Source organism: Sapajus apella, unplaced genomic scaffold (assembly GCF_009761245.1).
Source record: "Sapajus apella isolate SASKATOON/1434 unplaced genomic scaffold, GSC_monkey_1.0 scaffold60, whole genome shotgun sequence".
NCBI lineage: Eukaryota > Metazoa > Chordata > Mammalia > Primates > Cebidae > Sapajus > Sapajus apella.
In genome coordinates, this window is record NW_022437000.1 from 1,914,648 (window position 1) to 1,936,408 (window position 21,761).

A 21,761-nucleotide genomic window follows, 5' to 3' on the forward strand; every position below is an offset into this window, starting at 1 on the left:
TTTTTATATAACCCGCTACATACTTTTCCCAGATGACCACAAATGTAGGGGATAGTGTATGTGCTTTAGATGTCAGCTGAAATATGACTAACTTCCTGTGTGAATTTGAGCAAGTCAATTGACCTCTTTGCCCTCAGTTTTTTTTTTTTTTTCTTTTACCTTTAACATGGGAGTAAGGATGCTTCCCTGTTCTATGCCATCTTCTTATTTCCACCCAGTTTAATTCTATGACTTTTTCAGTTTTTTGTTCAAATGCTACCATCTTGGATTAGATCAAGTGCCTGTGTCTCATCTGGAGGTAACTTCTCATTGCACTTGCAACTGTTTGTCCTTGTTTTTGTGGTTTTGTTTTAATGTCTTTCTAGCTCATTGGACTCTGAGCGAGCAGAGATCATGCTTCCTTAGTTCCCTGTTATATTCTCTCTCTCTCTCTCTCTCTCTCTATATATATATATATATATATATAACATATTCTATATTCCGTGTTATTCATAAATATATAACATATATTTATGATGCTATCATCATATGTCTAACTCTTTCTATAGATTCACCTCATCTTTTCCATAATATAACTGCCCATTGGCCAGTGGATAGCAGTGGAACTTGCACAAAACCTGGCACCTGAGAGATGCTAAATCCCCATTTGCTAATGCATAAATAAATGTGTGATTATTGCCATAATTAGAGAAAACATACGAAAGGACTGGCGTATAGTAGGTGCTTAGTAAACGACACCAATTGTTTTTCAGTGCAATTTATGCTATAAATAAACATTTAGTTTTCTTTTCTCACATTTAATATATGGGGAGAATGGGGTGAATTTGGGACAACAATTTAAACTGTCCAAGTCAAAAAAAAATGTGGTGTGATAAACTACTGGAAGCGTGACACACTTTTTAAAGACTAAAGAAATATCCACAGCTTAAATCAAAGGATAATAAATGCAAGAAAAAGTTATATTTGCTAGATTTCCTTGCCCCCCCCACCCAACCCAAACTCCAAAGAGTGTATCTTCTTTCAAAGCGTGTGGTGAAAGTAATTCCCTACCCAAGTGTTCACACCGACTGTCACTGGTCTCACCCTTCCTCTTCACAACTCAGGGATTATTTTAAAGGTCTCTTTAATATCGGCCAGTCCAAATATTCTCTTGTCAAAGATTTCTGGGGCCTGTACTTGAAGAAAGAAACGATTTTCTCAAATCTGTGAACAGGACACTTTTTTTTTTTTTTTTGGTCAAAATAAACCATCTGCTTGTACAACTGTTTCTAATTACCTCCCTGCCTAGACTCTCCACTGAGGGGTTTGGCACCAGCACCCCGCCCAGAGCAGCGCCGCTGCCCAAATCCTCGCTGCAATTGCAACTCCGGCTGGAGCCCCGGACCTGCACGCCTGGGTGTCCGTGGGTCCGTCTGCCCGGCCATCTGCTGGTGGCACCACTGCCTCCTGCTGCCTCCCCTGCTGAACCCCACCTTGCAGAAGTGCAGCTCGCCCCAGCAGCCCAGGAGCGCAGCATGCGTCCCCCAGGCTTCAGCAACTTCTTTCTGCTGGCGTCCTCCCTTCTCTTTGCTGGGCTGTCAGCTGTTCCTCAAAGCTTCTCGCCATCTCTGAGGTAAGTCTGGTTTGTTATTCTTCAGGACAGACCTGCCCTGCTTAGGTGGCAGGGCTCAAGCTTGCAGGATGGCTGCCCTAAGCCAAGAGCTGTTACTAAATCGGACACGGGATAAACTGTTTTCAACCTGCTCCTTTCCCTCTCCTTATATCAACACTGTGAATTGCCTCATGTCTGTCCTTTTGCTTTTCCTTTGGGAAAATGCAATCATTGAATAAAAATATCATTTCCTCTTCTGCAAAGACATATCAGGAGGAACTTCTGCCATGAGTTAAAGGTAGTTCTGTGTGTACCTGTATCTTCTCACAACCTAGAAAGCAGAATGAGCTCTGTTTCCTGACAGCACCAACGGGAGGTCCGTATTACATTTTGTATCACATTCTGAAAGAAGCTTTGAGGCACATCACAATATCGAAACTAAACTTTTTAAAGTCCTAAAGACTGCTTAATGCAAATTACATCCGATGCTATCATAATATATCTAACTCTTTCTATAGATTCACCTCTTCTTTTCCATACTATAACTGCCCACTGGCCAGTCGATAGCAGGGGGACGGTTTTTTAAAGGAGAACTGAAAAGTCAGCAAAGTGCCGTACCTTGGATTACTTTCTATCTAATCTCAATGTGCAAATTAGATTCAGAGACAAATTACCCAAGAGCGGGGCAGATCTCCTGTGTCACCTGGAAGAAGGACCTGTGACCGGGGCACAGTCACCCCTTACGCATGTGGGCCCTGGTCTTGTCTCAGGTGGGTGGTACCTGTTTGCTTGGGAAAATGCAGCCCTCCCAGGCAGCGCTTGGACCCCAGGGAGGGTGGGCCTCAGGCTTCCGGTTCCCGGGCTTGTAGGTCTCCACCTGGAAGGAACGCGGGGGAGGAAACGTGGGCTCGGAGCAGGGGGCGGCGCCCGCGTCTGACCCCGCCTGGCTGTTGCTTGTCGCCCGCGCAGGAGCTGGCCGGGCGCCGCCTGCAGGCTGTCCCGGGCCGAGTCCGAGCGCCGCTGCCGCGCACCTGGGCAGCCGCCGGGGGCCGCGCTGTGCCACGGCCGGGGCCGCTGCGACTGCGGCGTCTGCATCTGCCACGTGACCGAGCCGGGCATGTTCTTCGGGCCCCTGTGTGAGTGCCACGAGTGGGTGTGCGAGACCTACGACGGGAGCACCTGTGCAGGTAAGAGGGCGGCGCTGGCTCCTCCCTCGGGAGGTCGCAACTCCTCCTGTGGGATTTCTGCCGCTCGCTAGAAGAGTGAAGGGTGGGGACACTGCTTCCTTCACACAAGCACCAATTAAGTCACCGCAGTTGGCACGCTTTGGCTAATTCCGGCATCATTTATCACAATACTTTTATCCCCCAGGCTCCAAACTTGAATGAAAGTAATACTTTAAAAAAAATCATTCACACAATTATATTTGTAATGTAATTATTATTCTTTTTAAAGATAAGGTCTTGCTATGTTGCCCAGACTGGTCTCCAACGCCTGGGCTGAAGCCGTCCTCCTTGGCTTCCCAAAGTGTTGGGATTACAGGCCTGAGCCACTGCACCTGGCCGTCATTTGCTTAATTCTGAAATCTCACTTGCCACTAAAGTTCCTTATCACAGACTAAATTCCACAACGTCCTCACAAATGGAGTTATGTTACTGGGCTCTATCCCTATCAAGAATGTTAATCATAATATTTGCGGATCATAGGCCTGTATTTTATTTTACATAGGAAACTGGGAGGCGGAATGTATTATTTTCCTCCATTCCAGGGGAGGCAGGTTTTGTCTTTGAAGCTTGATCTGCCCTCTCATCATTAGAAGATACTTTACAGGCAAGAATGCATATCAGTAAACTGCAACAAGGAAAAAATAAAGAGGCACGTATTTACTTAGACTGTTCTTGTAGTGTTTTAGCTGCTTGGATTTTTGAGTTGCAGTGAAACTTGGTATTTTGTAAGGGTGGAGTGAAAAGACATTCATTTTCCTTGCACATTTTTAAGGAGCGATTCAGGTTCTGATATTGGAAAGGGTCAAAAAATTCCTTCCCAGAGAACACCCTTCACCTCTTTACCTGTTTCAGACAAATGTGTCATTTTACTTAAGGCCAACAGCTTCAATTAGTACCTTGTGAGTGACACAGAACTCCATTTGTGGAAGCACAACACAATGCATTCCAGCCAGGGCTTGGCAAATTTGCAGGAAAAACTAGCCACTTATTTTACCCTCAATGTAGCTAAGACTAATAAGATGACCATCACTAACATAGAAAGATCAAGAATTAGTTTATAGCAAAATATTTTTTTCTTGGAACCTGGGCTGCTTGGCAATGCAAAAAATAGAGAAGGAATTTGGAAGGGCGCAGGTGCATCTACTTGATTTGTTTTCCCTGTGAAGGCTGCAGATCAACCATTTAAAAATACTAAATGCCAGGCGGGGTGGCTCATGCCTATAATCCCAACACTTTGGGAGGCCGAGGCAGGCGAATCACTTGAGGTCAGGAGTACAAGACCAGCCATACCAACATGGTGAAACGCTGTCTCTACTAAAAATGAAAAAATTAGCCAGGCATGGTAACAGACGCCTGTAATCCCAGCTAATTGGGAGGGTGGGGCAAAAAAATTATTTGAACCTGGGAGCTCTTCGGGCCCCTGTGCGAGTGCCACAAGTGGATGTGCAAGACCTACGATGGGAGCACATTGCAGGTAAGGGTGCGGCGTTGTCTCCTCCCTAGGGAGGTTGGAATTTCTCTTCTGTGATTCCTGCCACTCCTTAGAAGAGTGAAGGGTGGGGACACACTTCCCTTCACATTAGCGCCAATTAAGTTACGAATTGTCATACTTTGGAGGTTGCAGTGAGGTGAGATCAAGCCACTGCACTCCAGCCTGGGAGACAGAGTGAGACTTCGTCTCAGAAATATATTAATTAAGTAAAAATAACATATCGACTGCCACAACTTGTTATTTAACTTTGTCAGTCCTACAAGCTGCAGTGTTATTAAAGGTAGCCCTTCAGAATGAAAGCTAAGTTATTGTCTAATATTTCATTCCAAATTCAGCTGTTACTTGGCTTCTCTGACTTATGGCCTCTGGCAAGCCTTCTTCAATATCATGAATTTGGAACACATTTTCCAGGACTTTTTCTACTGTTGTTTTATTAGTGAGTTAGAGGTAAGATGCAGCCTGTCGCTGGTTGAAAGTTGTGAGTGCCATCAGGTTTACTTTCCCTGTTGAAGAACCGAGACTGGTGCTTTTTTTTGGTGAAACTATGAAGAAGGAATGCTGTGGTAGACAGCGTTCTTTTCTCCCTCCCATTGAAAATGATTTGTTGTTTATTCATAGCATCTTAGTCACTGCATTCCTTCCTTCCTGGTACAAAATACAGGACTGAGTCAAGCATGCTTTTGTTTGGTTATGTATGCATTTCTGTAGAAGACCAAATGCTTCTCTTTAAGACTGAATGGAATAATGAAGTTCATTTCTCACTCTCACCTTGCTGACTGATGCCCATCGAGGGCCTTGAGCAGAATCTGTCCAGGCAATTGCCCTGACCACATCTATGGGGTCCATGCAGAGATCCCTACCAGTAGCACATAGGGCTGCCTTGCAAGCTCACATAGAAGTATTCTATGCTTCAAATTTAGCTTCTCAATTTTATTTTTAAGAAATAGTTCCAATTTTATAACTGTAATATGGAAACCTAGCAGGTTTCCTATGTTTATGTGCACCTGTGCCTTTACTTCTATAACAGGTTCCTGTATGTCCTTTCCAGAAATAGGGTAACTTTCAGAGACCTCTCCAACTTCTAAGAAGAAAACAAAGTCCTTCTCTCATAGTACTGTATCATGGAGTGATTAAAAATATGGGCTCTAAGCTAGGTGTGGTGGATCATGCCTGTAATCCCAGCACTTTGGAAGGCAGAGGCAGGTTATCACCTGAGGTTAGGATTCAAGAGTAGCCTGGCCAACATGGTGAAACCTCATCTCTACGAAAAAATATAAAAATTAGCTGGTGGTGGTGGCATGCATCTGTAATCACAGCTAATTGAAAGGCCGAGGCAGGAGAATTGCTTGAACCTGGGAGGTGGAGGTTGCAGTGAGTCCAGCCTGGCAAGACTTAAGAATAAAATGCTTTCTCAAAAAAGGAATGGACTCTGGGAGAAAATTTCCAGGATTCAAATCCCAGTCCTACTACTTAATAGCTGTTTGAACTTGGGCAGTTACTTAAACATTCTGAGTCTTGATTTCTTCATCTGTAAAATGGGAATAACTGTACCTACCTTATAGAACTATTATAAGGTTTAACATATGTAGAATACTTAGACTAGTGTCTGACATGAAGTGCTCAGTACATATTAAAATGTATACATGCATAACATAATATCATTACAGTGATGCATTAGAGGGGGGCTAGTATGGATAGAGGGATGGGTGAATGGAGATGATAGATGGATAGACAGCTTGCCTGACGTTTGTCGGGCATTTAATGCAGTGAGAGCAACTTAGTTCTCTTCATGTAGTCTGGGCCTGTTATTGATTCAAGGCCCAAAAGGTCAAGTAAGGATAATTGTTTTGGCCCAGACTCAGAGCAGCTGTATTAGATACACTATGCCGTTTTAAAGTTAAGTCCATTGGGATTATGATACTGTGACTCATAAGAAACATACTTATCATAGTTTGAGCTGGTTCAAAGTGATTATTCTCCTGCCATCAGACGTCTATTTCTTCCAGTGTCCACTGGTTCATGGCACATACATCTTCCTTAGACTTTTATAGCACAAAGATCCAGCCCAGTGAGTGTTCCTGTGGATGTGATGGTCTATTAAGGAGTAAAATAATTTTGGTAGAATGTGTCTTTAAGAACGGCAAAATATTTGATTGCGTGGAATGAAACTTTCAGTTGATTCTGGTTGACCCCATGACCAGCTATAATGATACTTAAATAATATATTGGTTTCTTAGAAATCTTTTAAAATTGCTGTTGAAATATGTCACTTAAGGAGTTTTGGTTTTAGTAATTTAGAAAGAGCTCATTGGATTCAATTTAGCAACACTTGTGAAGTACTGCATATTTTCTAGGCTCTCTCCTGTTGAAGGGAGTGTAAAGATGAGGGATAAAAGGCAGCTTATCATTAGTAGAGAAACAGAGAAATATCAGACATCTATAATGTAATGCAAGGTGTCATTTGTACAAATTTTTATGAGGGCCCCATTGAGCCAGGGATTATATATTATGGTTAAAAGTTCTTGACAAAGAGGTAGCATTTGACATAAGCACTTAAGTACTGGGAGACTTTTTAATCCAAAAGGTGGACTGTTGGAATTCTGAGTAAGGACAATCTTAGCAAAGATGTAGAGGCAGAAAAGCATGTGGATGTTTGGGGATCAGTGAGGGCTACAAGGGTTGTCAGGGCTGGTTATTAGAGCTGTAAGGAAAGTAATAAAGGATACGTTGGGAATTACAGTTGATCATATTGTGGAGAGTTTGTTCTTGATTAAACAGCATAAAAGAGCTATTAAGAGTTCCAAAGATGGGAGTGATCCTTAATGCTCTGATTCATGGAAAGAAATACAGTCAGTCCTCTGTATCTGCTGGGGATTGATTCCAGGGAATCTCCCCCGACCAGTAGATACCACGGATGTTCCCGTCTCTGATATAAAATGGTATAGTATTTGCGTGTAACCTATATGCCTCCCCCAGTAAACTTGAAATCACGTCTTGATTACATCTAATACCTCATGCAACATATATGCTATGTAAATAGTTATTATACTGTATCTTAGTTGTATTACGCTGTTATTTTGTATCACACTGTTATTTATTTGCACATACTTTTAATCTGCCAATGAGGAGCCCACAGATGGCCTGCTGTATGGTACCCAAAGGTATGGCAAGTTAAAGTGGAGAATCAATGGGGAGGAACTCCACGGGAGCGGCAATAAGAACAGAATCATTATTATTTTTAAAGTCCATTTAAAAGCAGAATCAATATGAATTAGTGTCCAAGGATGAGTAAAATGAATTAAAACTCATGCTGGGTTCTTAAGTCTGTGAGATTGGAAATGTGATGGAACTGATGGAATAAAGAAATCTCAAGAAAGGAACAGATAAGCAAATCCGTGACTTAAAGTTCTTTTTGAAGAACTCTTATTTTTATCTGGAATTGATAGAAAATAAAAAATTAATGCTAGCAGAAGGAGATTCCGATTTCATTGGCCAACACATCTGCGGCAGGATGAGAATCTTGTCTGAGCTGTTAACATGGGTTAACTTGTTTGTATTGTTAACCCTAAGCCAGTTTTTAAATTTATCTGATATTTAGTGTCTTATTCTGCTACAATATCCTTATGGATATGAATAACCTTATATTCTGTGTGACATTGAGCATGATTCATATTATATATATGTATAAATTTATTTAATATTCATATCCTTTATACACCTCTACATTTATTCAGACTATAAGCCATCCTTAGCTGGATGTGGTGGCTCACACCTATAATCCCAGCACTTTGGGAGGCTGAGATAGGTGGGATTGCTTGAGCTCAGGAGTTTGAGATCAGCCTGGGCAACATGGTAAAACTCTGTCTCTACCAAAGATACAAAAATTAGCTGGGTGTGGTGCACACCTGTAGTCCCAGCTACTAGGGAGGCTGAGAGAGGGGGATGGCTTGAGACCAGGAGGCGTACGTTACAGTAAGCCATGATCATGCCATTGCACTCCAACCTAGGCAAGAGAGGGAGGCCCTGTTTTAAAAAGCTAAATAAATGAACATAAGCCATTCTTATAAACATTGATTTTTATGCGCAAACAGTAATAATATAAAATAATTAGAATACATTGAAACATTTTTAATATGTCAAAATTAGTAATTTTTTTCTTGAGGATATTTGACTTTTATACTATTAAGTAAATAGTATGGGAATTATGTGTGATTATTAATGGTAATCATTAAAAATCAGGAGACAACAGATGCTGGAGAGGATGTGGACAAATAGGAATGCTTTTCCACTGTTGGTGGGAATGTAAATTAGTTCAACCATTGTGGAAGACAGTGTGGTGATTCCTCAAGGATCTAGAAATAGAGATATCATTTGATCCAGCAATCCATTACTGGTAAATCCAAGGTGGGCTAGATAGAGGTAAAAGAGTGAGCAAGGAAGACAGGATGAGGATTGAAGAAAGGGAGAGAAGTTGGAAAATAGAAAAAGACTAAGAAAGAAAAATCCTGAGTGAATCCACAAATAGGCTTGGAGGGAAATCATTCAACAACCTAAGAAAAAACGCCATTCTAGCTGGCGTGAGATAATATCTCAATGTGGTTTTGATTTGCATTCCTTTAATGACCAGTGATGAAGAGCTTTTTTTCATGCTTGTTGGCTGCATAAATGTCTTCTTTTGAAAAGTGTCAGTTCATATCCTTTGCCCACTTTTGATGGCATTGTTTTTCCTTCTTGTAAATTTGTTTAAGCTCTTTGTAGATTCTGGATAGTAGCAGCTCACTGCAAACTTCATATGCGGGGTTCAAGCAATTCTCCTGCCTCAGTCTCCTCATTAGCTGGGACTACAGTCGTGCACCCCCATGCCTGGCTAGTTATTGTATTTTTAGTAGAGATGGGGTTTCACCATGTTGGCCAACTCCTGACCTCAGGTAATTTGCCTGCCTTGGTCTGCCAAAGTGCTGGGATTATAGACATGAACCATGGCACCTGGCCTTTTGCATATAATTTTGGATAAGGAACACTAGGTGTCTGTCTAAAACATGAAGAGGGACGTAAAGCCCAGGATTTGCCTGAGTTCAGTGCCTGACATTGTCACTTGCCTGCTGTGGCGCTACAGGGGGTTTATCCAAGAGGTTGTAACCTCTGTTTCCTTATGGTTGAAAAGAGGGCAATAATAGTACCAAATAGGGATAATGACAGTGTCAAATACATGTGAGTGATTAATAAACCACTGGAGCTATTATGCTTACATATGCCAGACACCCCTCTCCTACCCTAGCTTAATTCCTGATCCTAAGAGATTTATTTTCAAATAAGCAATTTTCTTTCCATGTTATATCTTTCTCCAGCACTAAATTCATGTCTTGAAATTACTCTGGTAGTCTTTGAACTACTCTGTCACAGCTTGCCTGCTCCGTAGTGCCAGGGCTGGGTGTGCCCTCAGCCCTGGCCAGCGTGAGGAATCTGAGAGCTTACTGCATCATGCCCCAAATCACTGCATTTCCAGTCTTCTGAGTCTTGTATCTGTCTTTGTCTCAGAACCTGCCTTTTGTGCTCCTGTCCCTGAAATCTGTACCCTGATTTATACCATCATAATTGATCTCATGGAATGCTCCAGAATCCTACCCTCAAAACTGTGTAATTAGTCCTTGAATCTGGAATTTTCATTCTTTTTCTCTGCTGGAAACCTTTAGACCTCTGCAAACTCCCAGGGCTTTACTCTGTCAGTACAATTCTGTTTCTGACTCGTCCCCCGTCTGAGATTCCTGTTATTTCTAAGCTGTTACTTGATCTCCTCTAAATTGTTGATCCCAAATAGGTTGATCCCAGAAACTGCTTCTTCAGTTGCAAAAATGCAGAAAGTAACACAATAAAAAATAAAATAAAAATAACTCATAGATTTTTAAAAATATGTAGTAAACATTACTGAATGTTCTGGAGACATTGGGTTGTGTGTTATTTAATCATAAGAATGCAAACAACTGAAGATTGAATAGGGATCATCCTATTTTTGGTTTTTTTTTTTTTTTTTTTTGAGCTGAAGCCTTGCTCTATCACCCAGGCTGGAGTGCAGTGGTTCAATATCGGCTCACTGCAAAGCCTCCTCCTCTCAGGTTCAAGCTATTCTCCTGCCTCAGCCTCCCGAGTAGCTGGGACTACAGCTGCGTGCCACCATGCCCAGCTAATTTTTGTATTTTTAATAGAGACGGGGTTTAACCATGTTGGCCAGGCTGGTCTTGAACTCCTGACCTCAGGTGATCCAATGGCCTTGGCCTTCCAAAGTGCTGGGATTATAAGCGCTGCGCCCAGCCCATTCTAGTTCTTAAAACTCCTAATGCTCTGTTACGTATTTAGCCTCTCTTCTTCCTCCTGTTTGAACCCCTCCTCCTCATCACATTTCTTTTTTAAAAATTTCATTTCAAATAATTTGATTTTTCACAAGGAGTTTAGTTATTTTTTGCTGTCATCTTATTTTTTGTCCATTCTTTTTTTTTTCCCCCTTTATTTATTTTATTGCATTTTAGGTTTTGGGGTACATGTGAAGAACATGCAAAATTGTTGCATAGGAACACACGTGGCAGTGTGATTTGCTGCCTTCCTCCCCATCACCTACATCTGGCATTTCTCCCCTTGCTATCTCTCCCCAGCTTCCCACCCCCCACTGTCTCTCCCCTATTTCCCCCCAACTGACCCCAGTGTGTAGTGCTCCCCTCCGTGTCCATGTGTTCTCATTGTTCAACACCCGCCTATGAGTGAGAACATGTGGTGTTTGATCTTCTGCTCTTCTGTCAGTTTGCTGAGAATGATGGTTTCCAGGTTCATCCATGTCCCTACAAAGGACACAAACTCATCGTTTTTGATGGCTGCATAATATTCCATGGTGTATATGTGCCACATTTTCCCTATCCAGTCTATCATCGATGGGCATTTGGGTTGGTTCCAGGTCTTTGCTACTGTAAACAGTGCTGCAATTCTTGACTTCTAAAGTCTTGGCAGGTACCCCAAGTGTTGATGTCCTCAGATATTAAGGATACAGACATAGATGCATGATACATGTGTGTGTGTGTGTGTGTGTGTGTGTGTGTGTGTGTGTGTTTGTGTATTTTATAATCTGGTTTATGTATATGTGTAATATATATATGTATATGTAATGAGTATATGTATATGTATGTATATGTGTACATAAATGAGAAGACCCAAGGAGGATGCATGCATCCTCATATTATTCATGCTTGTATAGGCAATAAAAATATATATTTTACCCATTTATATTTGGTATATATATATTTTTGATTGCCTATACAAGCATAAATAATATATGTACACAAAAATACACACATATGTATACACACATATTTGATACTCTAATTTTATACACATATACCATATATATGTGAATAAGTATATGCACACACATACATATATGTGTTTGGATACGTGTGTGTGAGTGTAAATGTTATACACAGAGACATACATGCATAAGCCCTTTTCTGGTAGACTACTAGCAGATGGGAGTCAAGCCCACTTTCGGATTTCTGTAATGCTGACACTGTTGATATAAAGGTTGCTTGGGATTGCTATCACATGTATCTCATTGTGGAATACTTCTGTTGTCTTTCTCTGTTTAATGAATACTATGAAAATAATGAGATCTCATTTGGGTGATTCGTAATTGGATTGTTTTTCACTATGGAATTTATTAAACGCTTTTAGGCTATTCAAGTCATATTTGAATTACAGTTAATATTTGGTAAATGGTCCTCTTATTGTTATACTAAAACTGTGCAAAGATGGAAAAGAGATGTTTCTTTTTTTTTTTTTTTTCAAAATAAATAGTAGTGCCATTCTTATCACCAATATATTTTAATGCTATATATATTTTTGGGGAGAATTTGAAAATGTCACCAAAATTAGGTTTCATTGGAAATCCTTGAGTCTAGGGTTGGAGGACAAAAATAACTCAGGATTCTCTTATAACCGTCCTCTGAAAGACATAGGCTTAAAAATATAAAACTAATGATAAATTTTCTGCATCTCAGAGGCAATAATAGCTTCTCATGTTATTTTGCTTCTAATAATAAATTCTGCTTTCTATCAACACATACGTTATTCTTTGCTAAATTACTCTGAACCTTGTAGTCACATCTCAGCAGGAAGAAGAAAGGCAATAAATAAAACAGTGAATAAATCAGCTTTAGGCCTGTCTGGATTTAAGACCCTCTACCTTAAGCAGCAGCTTGCATTAATGGAAAGATAACTGGATTAGGAGACAGGAGAAACAGGCCCTATTATACACTTTTCCACTTATCTACTATGTGATCTTGGCAAATAACAAAAATATCCACCTAAGCCTCAGTCGCCCATTTATATTTGGTATAATGCTTCTGACTTTTTCAAAGGGAAAGTATGAGGTTGAGGAACCCTGCAATGAATAATTTATACTTTGTAGGGGCTCGGTAAATATGTGCTCAGTGAATAAATGAGATTTAGCTTATTTAAATTACCACGATGGCTTGGAATAAATATTTAGGTAAAGGCATCTGAACAGGTTCATAACTGAGAATGGCGGCACCCATGTAGAGAGCAGAGGAGGAAGACACTCATACCTAAGAGCAGAGGTAGTGATGTTACTGACAAACAGTTGACAAGCAAACCAAAATGAAACGTGGAGTCAGAAAGGCCAAGAAAACTTGGAGGGGAGGGTATTCTCTTAGTCATCCAAGTAAACCATGGCCAGCTTTGACTCATTCTTTTCATTTGCTCTCATATTCTGCCAATATTGCTAACGTTTTTACTTAGTTTTCTGCAGAACTTAGTTCTTTTGCTAGTGCCTTAGCTTAGCCTTCATTTCCCTTGACAAGGAATATTAACAATTGTTACGTTCTTATCACACTTCAAGCTTCAGGCTGTCTTCCTTCTGTCTCTCCTGTATACTACCACTTGGTGAATCGTCATAAGTGACATTTTGTCAAGTATCTGTGCTTTTACAAATTCCCTTCAAAGATCATTCTAACAGTTTATACTGGCCACTTATTCTGTACCCCTGCTTTGATTCGCTTCGGGAACACAGACTGAGGGTATATACTATAAGTATCAAATCTGAACTTTAACTTCCAATCTACCCGGCCATTAAGACATTCTAGAATCCGATTCCCCTTTAATGGCATGCTGATCCTCTTTCCTCTTCCTCATGATGTATGCTCCCAACTCTGGTTATATCTTAATATCACCATCATTTAATACAATCTATTCCAAACACATTGTTCATGATTTCATGTGTTTCTGATGTTCACAAATGTGTTGAATACTCTGAATACTGGCACTATCTCACATGTTTTTCTGGAAATTAAAAAAAAAAACATTTAGCACAAAAAAAGATATTTAGCACAGTTCTGAGTAAACAGTACAGATCCATCTTTCCTGGAATTCTGCTTTGTGTGGTTTTGAATTACTGTCTAGTGTCCTTTTATGTCAACTTGAAGGGCTTCCTTTAGAATTTGTTGCAGAGTAGATGGTTAAGTCCATTCAGGCTGCTCTAATAAAATACCCTAGACTGAGTAATTTAGAAACAGCAGAAATTTAATGCTCACAGTTCTGGAGGCTGGGAAGTCTAGAATCAAGGTGCCAGCAGATTCAATGTATGGTGAGGGCTCATTTCGGCTTCCAGGATAGCTCCTGTGTCCTCACATGTTGGTAAGAATAAACAGGCTCCCCCAAGCCTCTTCTGTAAGGGCACTAATCCCACACATGAGAGTGGAGTGCTCATGACCTAATCACCTCCTATAGGCCCACCTTCTTAATACTGTCCTATTGGGCATTAGGTTTCTACATATGGTTCAATATTTGCATCATAGCAGCCGGTCTACTAGCTGAACTTGGCAAAGGGAAACGTCACATTAGTGGGATGGGGATATTGAAACCTTTGTCCTTTGGGAAATTTAGCTTCCAAACCTGGTCTGAGACTTAAAGGCAAGAGTCACGTCTAAGAAGGTGGAAAAGTCTAGTACTGCTAGACTGAAAGTATCAGGGGAATTTACCAGGGCATTTTTGGGATCTATGTGAGTAAATTCTCAAGGTAGTTTCTATTAACTTCTAAATTGATAAAGATAGAGAGCCACACCGAGGTTACAAATCTCATTTTCTTTGGAAAAGGAGTGCTTTGTGTTTCCAAGAATCACATTTCCTGGCAAATAGGAAACTATATTTTGTAATAGAAGTCATTCTTCGGTCTACTCTAAATCATCTTACTTAAGGCTGGGTAGAAGAATGAGGGCTTTATAAAGGGAAAAGAAAAATAAGACTTTATAAGGGTGCTTACTGACTTGACCTTGTATGGCCCCACCCTTAGGTTATAAGATAAAATCCGTCCCTGTACCAACAGTCCTATCATTGTAATTGTTTGTACATAGTCACTAGTTCAAATATGTAATTATTCTAAGTGAATACTTACCCACTCTAGTTTCCTGTCCTGTTATTTTATCTGGAAACTTCCTAGGAAAAGGCAGGCTAAAAAAAAAAATTTTTTTTTTTTTTTTTTAAAGAGGTCAATGAGTTTTGGCACTGCTTAAAAACTTCTCTTATGGCAAGGTATTAACTGTAAATTCATGACTTAGTCAATGTGGGGGAGAGTAAGAAGCCAAAATCAGAAAATGGAAATGTGGTAAATGCATTTCCTAATTGTTAATTACTGCTCCTTCAAAGCTATCATTTTCTGCTGTGCAAAATCGTTAGACAAAACTAGTTATTTTTATAAACAAAGTGACTTGGCCATAGTTTCCTATCCAAAATACAAAAGACAAGTTATAGACTATTTTCTTTCCTTTCCTGGACAACATCATTAGTTATGTAAGCTCTAAGAGCTGTCTTGATATGGAAATAATTCATTTGTTTCAAGAAAGAAAATATTTGATTTGTTAACTATGTACTGGAGAGAGACTTCTCTCAGTTGCCTGCTTGGATAATTTTAAGCCTTGAAATCAATGCTATATTAGTAATACAAATAAAAGAAGCATCTACTTATATTTGAGAATGCTATACTAAAAATATTTTCATATATATGAATTCATTCAATTTTTATAACTTTTAAGAGGTAGTCAAAACAATTATTCACCAACTGCCATGCTAAGTAAGCCTGAGGAGACATTCCTCCCACCCCAAACCAATTTTCTTCAGCATTATAATAAAATCATCCAAAACCACATATGTGGGGATAATTTCTTTATGAAGTTTCGAGTACTGAAATAAAAACATAATTTTCAGAAACTTTATTTACATTTAAAAATGTAACTTTTTTGAGTTTTTTCTTGGAAAAGTAGATTTTGATTCTTATCTTTGTCTTATGTTAGAGAGTGCATGTAACTGCTCAAATCATAAGAAAGTACTGGGCAAAAGAACTCCTTATGTATTTAATGTTTAAAAAAAGTTGAAATAACAGAAATCATTGGGACAAAATTATTTGTTGTACTGAGAAGGAGCATTTTCTCAGCTGTAGTTGAAGTTTTTAGAGAGATTACATTTAGCATCAACTATATCCAAATAAGAAGGATCCTCCTGAGTCAGCATTTGAAGAAACTCCTTCATAACCTGTAATTTTTCTTGTCTATAGAAGTGAAAGAAAATGTAGGTAGGAGAGTTGAGTCTACATATTTGTTATTTTCATGGACGTTACCTTAAATTATTTTGTGTATTACATCTTTTGGCTACTATGAATAAGTCACACCAGAGATTCTCTTTTGTTCTTATAAAATTAAATTTTATAAAGTGAACTCCAAAAATTTAAATGCGTGCAGCTTTTAATATATGTGTATCCTTTTTGAGATCAAAGCAATGTGAACCAACAACACTGCAAAGAGAGAAAGGAAAGGTGTTTAGAGAAAACGGAACCATTTTGATTGGATCATCATGTAAGTTTACATTGCACCTTGGAAATGAATGAGTGAACCTTGGGTCATAATATGAAGGACATGGGGATGTCCTGCCTGCCTGGGATTCTGGATATTCTAGTCTTTCTGTATTTCAAATATCCCTGTTAATACACCAGATACTGAATTTTCAGACCTATGAGTGGCAAAGTGCTGATCTTTTATTAAAAGATATAGTCTTTACTGAATGCAACAATCTTTTCCTTGGGAAAACTAAGCAGGCAAGTTTGGGTAGGATGAAAATGCAGAGGCAGAATGCTCTGAAACCTGCTTGGGAATTGGAATTAAAAAACAAAAGTTGTTCGATCTTTCTTCACTGTTGTTGATGACTGTGTGATCTTGCACAAATCATGTAACTTCTCTGAGCCTCAGTTAAATTAAATTCAAAAGGCACTTATTAAACATCTCCAAAAGGATGTCTAGAGAACAGGGAAATCTCATGATCAGACCTAGCCTCATTAGCTGTGAGATTTCAGCTGTCAGAAGTCAACAGCAACTGAATCCAGAGACTGCAGATTTGCTAAAAGGGTGGAAAGATTTTGTTTTCTTACAGTTGACTGCTAAAGCGAAATATTCTGTTACCTTAGTAACCTTGGAAGTTCTGCTTTCCTTTCGGATTTAAGAACTATCATATCCCTAAGTAATTATTTAATGCATGTCCAATATTTGAAAGGTATTATAATATAGGCATTAGTCTTTTATAAAGTAGACTTGGTATTTGTCTTTAATTCCTCAACTATCTGCACACAGTCTGTTAAAGTTCAATGAAATAATGATATTTGGGTGCATCTCAACATTTACCTTCTGGGTGTGTAGTTATCAAAAACCATAATAGTCACTGCTGCCCTTTATATGAAAGTCAACAAGGCAACCTAGCAAGAGAGCCAGGATTTTGAAGAACAACTAATGAATGACATTTGTTGGGGAGGGTTGGGGGGTTGTTCAGAAGAGAATAGCAATAGTCTGGAAAACAAATTCCTTTTCTAGTAGGACAACATTCTATGGGGTGTCCTTAAAAATCTATTTAATTATAATGCATTCTATATGCTTATTATGAATTTGAAATAAGGTAATGATAATAGAGCTAACATGTATTTAGAATCGCTATATGCTTCTTGTGTGGTGTTAAATTCTGTCAATAAAGCAATAGCAGAATAAGTCATCTGACCATTGTAAAGATGAAAGCCTGAGCCTGTAAAAGATTACGTTAAATGTTTAAGATCACATGTTGTCTGACATCAAAACTATGCAATCAATCATTTTGATATTAAGTTATATCAGTTAGCTCAGTGACACTGGCTAACAGATGCCCCAAGAAGGATTAAATCTCTTTTCTGCAATTTTGAATTATCACATGCAGTATTAATCCACAATAATTAAATGTCATTTTCATATGTGAAAGTATGAGAGGCACAACAGTGAGGAGATTGAAGGCTAAAGACTGTACGGGTTCCAAAATTGGCTTTGCCTATTATGAACTGTTGATTTTGGGAATTAGTTGATTTCCTCGTGCCTCTGTTTCCTCATATCATAGTGTTATTATTCAGAAAACTTCCTGGCAGCTAGTAAGTGCTCAACAGCAGCTTCTCTTTTGTTATCAATATTATCAGGCCATTCCCATGTCACTCTGATTATATTATATACTCCTCAAGGGCAAGAATAGTATCTTATTTTCTGTAAGATTTTCTCTTAGGTCTTTGTTGTTATTGCTGCAAGAATGCTTCATTACAGACCACCACAACGTTTAATGGCTTACGAAAAGGCAACACGTGTGTGTGTGTGTGTGTGTGTGTGTGTGTGTGTGTGTGTGTATTTCTCACTTTTGCATGTGCAGATGAGCTACAACTCAGCTAGGCAAGACTGGCCTCCAGGCTGAAGGCTGGCTGCATTCTGCTGCACGTTATTCTTATGCCACCCAGGCTATTTTTTGTTATTGTGGATCACAGGAACACTAGAAAGTGAGATGAAATACTTGAGGTCTCTTGAAGCTTTGACTTGGAACAATAACCTGCCCTATATATCCAAATATCATTGGGCAAAAGGAGCCACAGGGCCAAGCCAGATATCTCTGCTCTGATGGTGGCATGGTGGGAGGGAAGGAGGAGCTGAGAGCAATAATACCATCAGTAGGATTTAGTGTCGATATTCAAATATTCAGTGAAATTAATTTATTGACATGATTGTAAATATCTGACATTTAAATTAATTTGGAAATAAATACATTTTATTTATATTTTAAGTATAACCATATTAATCAATTACATAGTAAATTATATTGACATCATAAGACATTAGGTCTATATTTGGGGAATTCATTTTTATGAGATTGATATGAACTCTCTAATATATTAACTTCTGAATGTATTAAAGACTTAAATCTAAGACGTCAAACTAGGAAACTACTAACAGAAACAGTTGAGGAAATTCTCCAGAACATTGATCTGGGTACAGATTTCTTGAGTAATACCCACAAGCACAGGCAACAAAAGCAAAAATGAAATAGGATCACATCAAGTGAAAAAGCTTCTGCACAGCAAAGGCAACCATCAACAAAGTGAAGAGAACCCACAGAATAGGAGAAAATATTTGCTAACTATTAATCTGACAGGGGATTAATATCCAGAATATATAAGAAGCTCACACAACTCAACAGGAGAAAAATCTAATAATTCAATCAAAATGGGCCAAAGATCTGGAATAGATATGTTTGAAGACATACAAATAGCGAACAGGGATATGAAAAGGTGCTCTAACATCACTGATCATCAGAGAAATGCAAATCAAAATTACAATGAGCTATCATCTCACCCCAGTTAAAGTGGCTTTTATCCAAAAGACAGGCAATAACATTTTCACCAACAATGTATGAGAGTTAGAGAAAAGGAAACCCTCACACAGTGTTGGTGGGAATGAAAATTAGCATAGCCACTATGAAGAGCAATTTGAAAGTTCCTCAAAAAACTAAAAATAGAGCTACCATATGATCCAGCAATCCCACTGCTGGGTATATACCCAAAAGAAAAGAAATCAGTGTTTGGAAGAGATATCTGAACTCCCATGTGTATTGAAGCACTATTCACTATTATGAACACTTGGAAGCAACCTACGTGGCATAAATAGATGAATGGTTAAAGAAAATGTGGTATCTATACACAGCGGAGTACTATTCAGCCATAAGAATGAATGAGATCTTGTCATTTGAAACAACATGGATGGAACTAAAGGACATTGTTTTAAGTGAGTAAGCCAGGCACAGGAAGACAGACTTTGCATGTTCTCACTAAGTTATGGGGGCTAAAAATTAACACGATTGAACTAGTGGATATAGAGAATAGAATGATGGTTACCAGGGGCTGAGAAGGGCAGTGAATGGCAGAGGGCTGGGAGTAATGGGTAAGGGGTACAAAAATATTGTTAGATACAGTGAATAAGATCTGGCATGTGTTAGCACAATGATGCTATTTTTTCCATTCGAGAACACAAATACTAGATGAAGGTAGGGTGACTATGGTCAAAAATAATTTACTGTACATTTAGAAATAACTAAAACAATGCAATTGAAATGTTTGTGACACAAAGAAATGATGAATGCTTGAGGAGGTAAATACCCCATTTACCCTGATGTGATTATTACACATTCTATGCTTGTATGCAAATATCTCACACCCTGTAAATATATACATCTACCATGTACCCATAAAGAGAATAAAAAAATAAATTCAGAGTAAAAAATTATATGGTTGCTGTCCTTGAGAAACTTAGTAGTAGGTTTATGATATAGCATAATGCAGTATTAGAGAAGTACAAAGTGCTTTATATGTGAGGAGTTGGGCTTGTTTTGAAAATGATCATGATGTTGACTAATAGGTTGCATTGCAGCCAAACAAGAAAATTTTAAGGTAGGACATCATGGACATTTTGCTTGCCTAGACCAGTGGATTCTTTTAAAGATGCTGTTGGAAAGAAACCTTCAGAGATCAGTAGAAGCAGCTCATAGGGAGCCTTTTGATGCCAAAAGATTATATATATATCTTATATGTATATCAATGTATGGAAGATATATATATATGTATATATGTGTGTGTGTGTGTGTGTGTGTGTGTGTGTGTGTGTATGAATGAGAGAGAGAGACACTGTGAATGCCCTTGGCAGGCAATGTGAGCAGAGAATTGGCTTTTCTAGAAAGGAGTTTCTGGGACAACACTCTTGGGATAAATGGGAAAAAGATAAAAGCCTTCAAATGGAGAGAACAAGGAGAAAACTATTTATTTTAATAGCTACTGGTTAAACTAATATTCTAAAATTCTGTGGGTGGCTGTAAGAAGAAAAGGGAAAGAATGATGCTAGGCAGATTGAGAACTGGCAGGAATAGGAGACTGGATCGGGAGGGGGACACAGGGCTGCAATTTAGTAAATGTAAGCTGTTATGGACATTCTGGCTCTCAAATATTGCAAGTTCTGCAACCCCTCCTCCTCCCACCCCATCCCAGAGATACATATCTGCATGTCTTTTTGGTTTGAATCTCAGGTCAAAACTCTGAATATCTGGAGGAACACCCCACTCTCACCATGCTCGGATGCTAAGTACTTATACCTGTTGCTCATTCTTGGTGACGTTTAAAAAAATTCACTTATATATCTCTCTCTCTCCACTCCTAACAGGAGTTAGTCTCTTTTTCATTTTGATTGGTATATATTTTTATTTTTACCCATGTATTTTTTAGTTGAAATTAATATTACACATATTCATGGTATACAAAGTGATATTTCAATATGTATATACAATATATCGTGATCAAATCAAAGTGATTAGCATATCCATCACCCCAAACATTTATCATGCCTGGGAGAGTCAAGGGGAATATGGTGGGATTAGAAAGGGGAAATTGAGAAGGCAACATTTGGGAGGCAAAGAATGAGGGGAAGTTGTTCATGAAATGACAATCTGAAGGTAGAAAGTAGGGGCCAAGGAATACATCAACCCTCAAAGATTGCCAGTTTATTACATAATGAGCATGTACTGGAAGACTTGAAAAATTTGACTCTTGAGGGAGACACCTTTTCTTTAACATACTGCATCTAGATATTTTTCTAGTTATTTAAATTAGTATTTTTACTTGTGGGTGTCTGTCTAGGGCACTTTGACCCTTTAGATGTGGATTAGCCATTTCTCATTAAGGTTGAGAAAGATGAATGAGAAATAAAATTATAGATTGCATGTTAAAAACACTGGCTGTGACACTGTGTATAGGGTTTTTTCCCCTCTATCTGAAGTAAAATGATACCTATCTGCATTGTTAATTATATTTATTTGTAAAAATAGTTTCCATTTAAATTTGTGAATAATACAATTCCTCATGAAAAATATCAGAAACTTACTCTCTTGTATAATGAAAAGAAACCTAAGTATTAGTTTGCTTATGTAGCTACAACATTTGATTACAAGATGGAATGAAATTTAATTGTAGCATAGTATGAAATGGAAAACACCCTAAATATACCATGAAGTTTATGTTATGCTGTATAATAAT

The 21,761-nt window shown here is 38.7% G+C and overlaps 1 protein-coding gene across 3 annotated transcripts in view; it reads left to right on the forward strand.

Annotated features, from left to right (window-relative positions):
• Positions 1-1,106: 1,106 nt before the first annotated feature.
• ITGBL1 (integrin subunit beta like 1) overlaps positions 1,107-21,761 on the forward strand; it is a 256,601-nt gene continuing 235,946 nt past the window's right edge. For all 3 annotated transcript variants that reach the window (XM_032246380.1, XM_032246379.1, XM_032246381.1), the window contains exons 1-2: positions 1,107-1,612; positions 2,561-2,778. In XM_032246380.1, the coding sequence (XP_032102271.1) occupies positions 1,515-1,612; positions 2,561-2,778 (316 nt within the window). In that variant the 5' untranslated portion in view covers positions 1,107-1,514. The remainder of the gene's footprint in view (positions 1,613-2,560; positions 2,779-21,761) is intronic.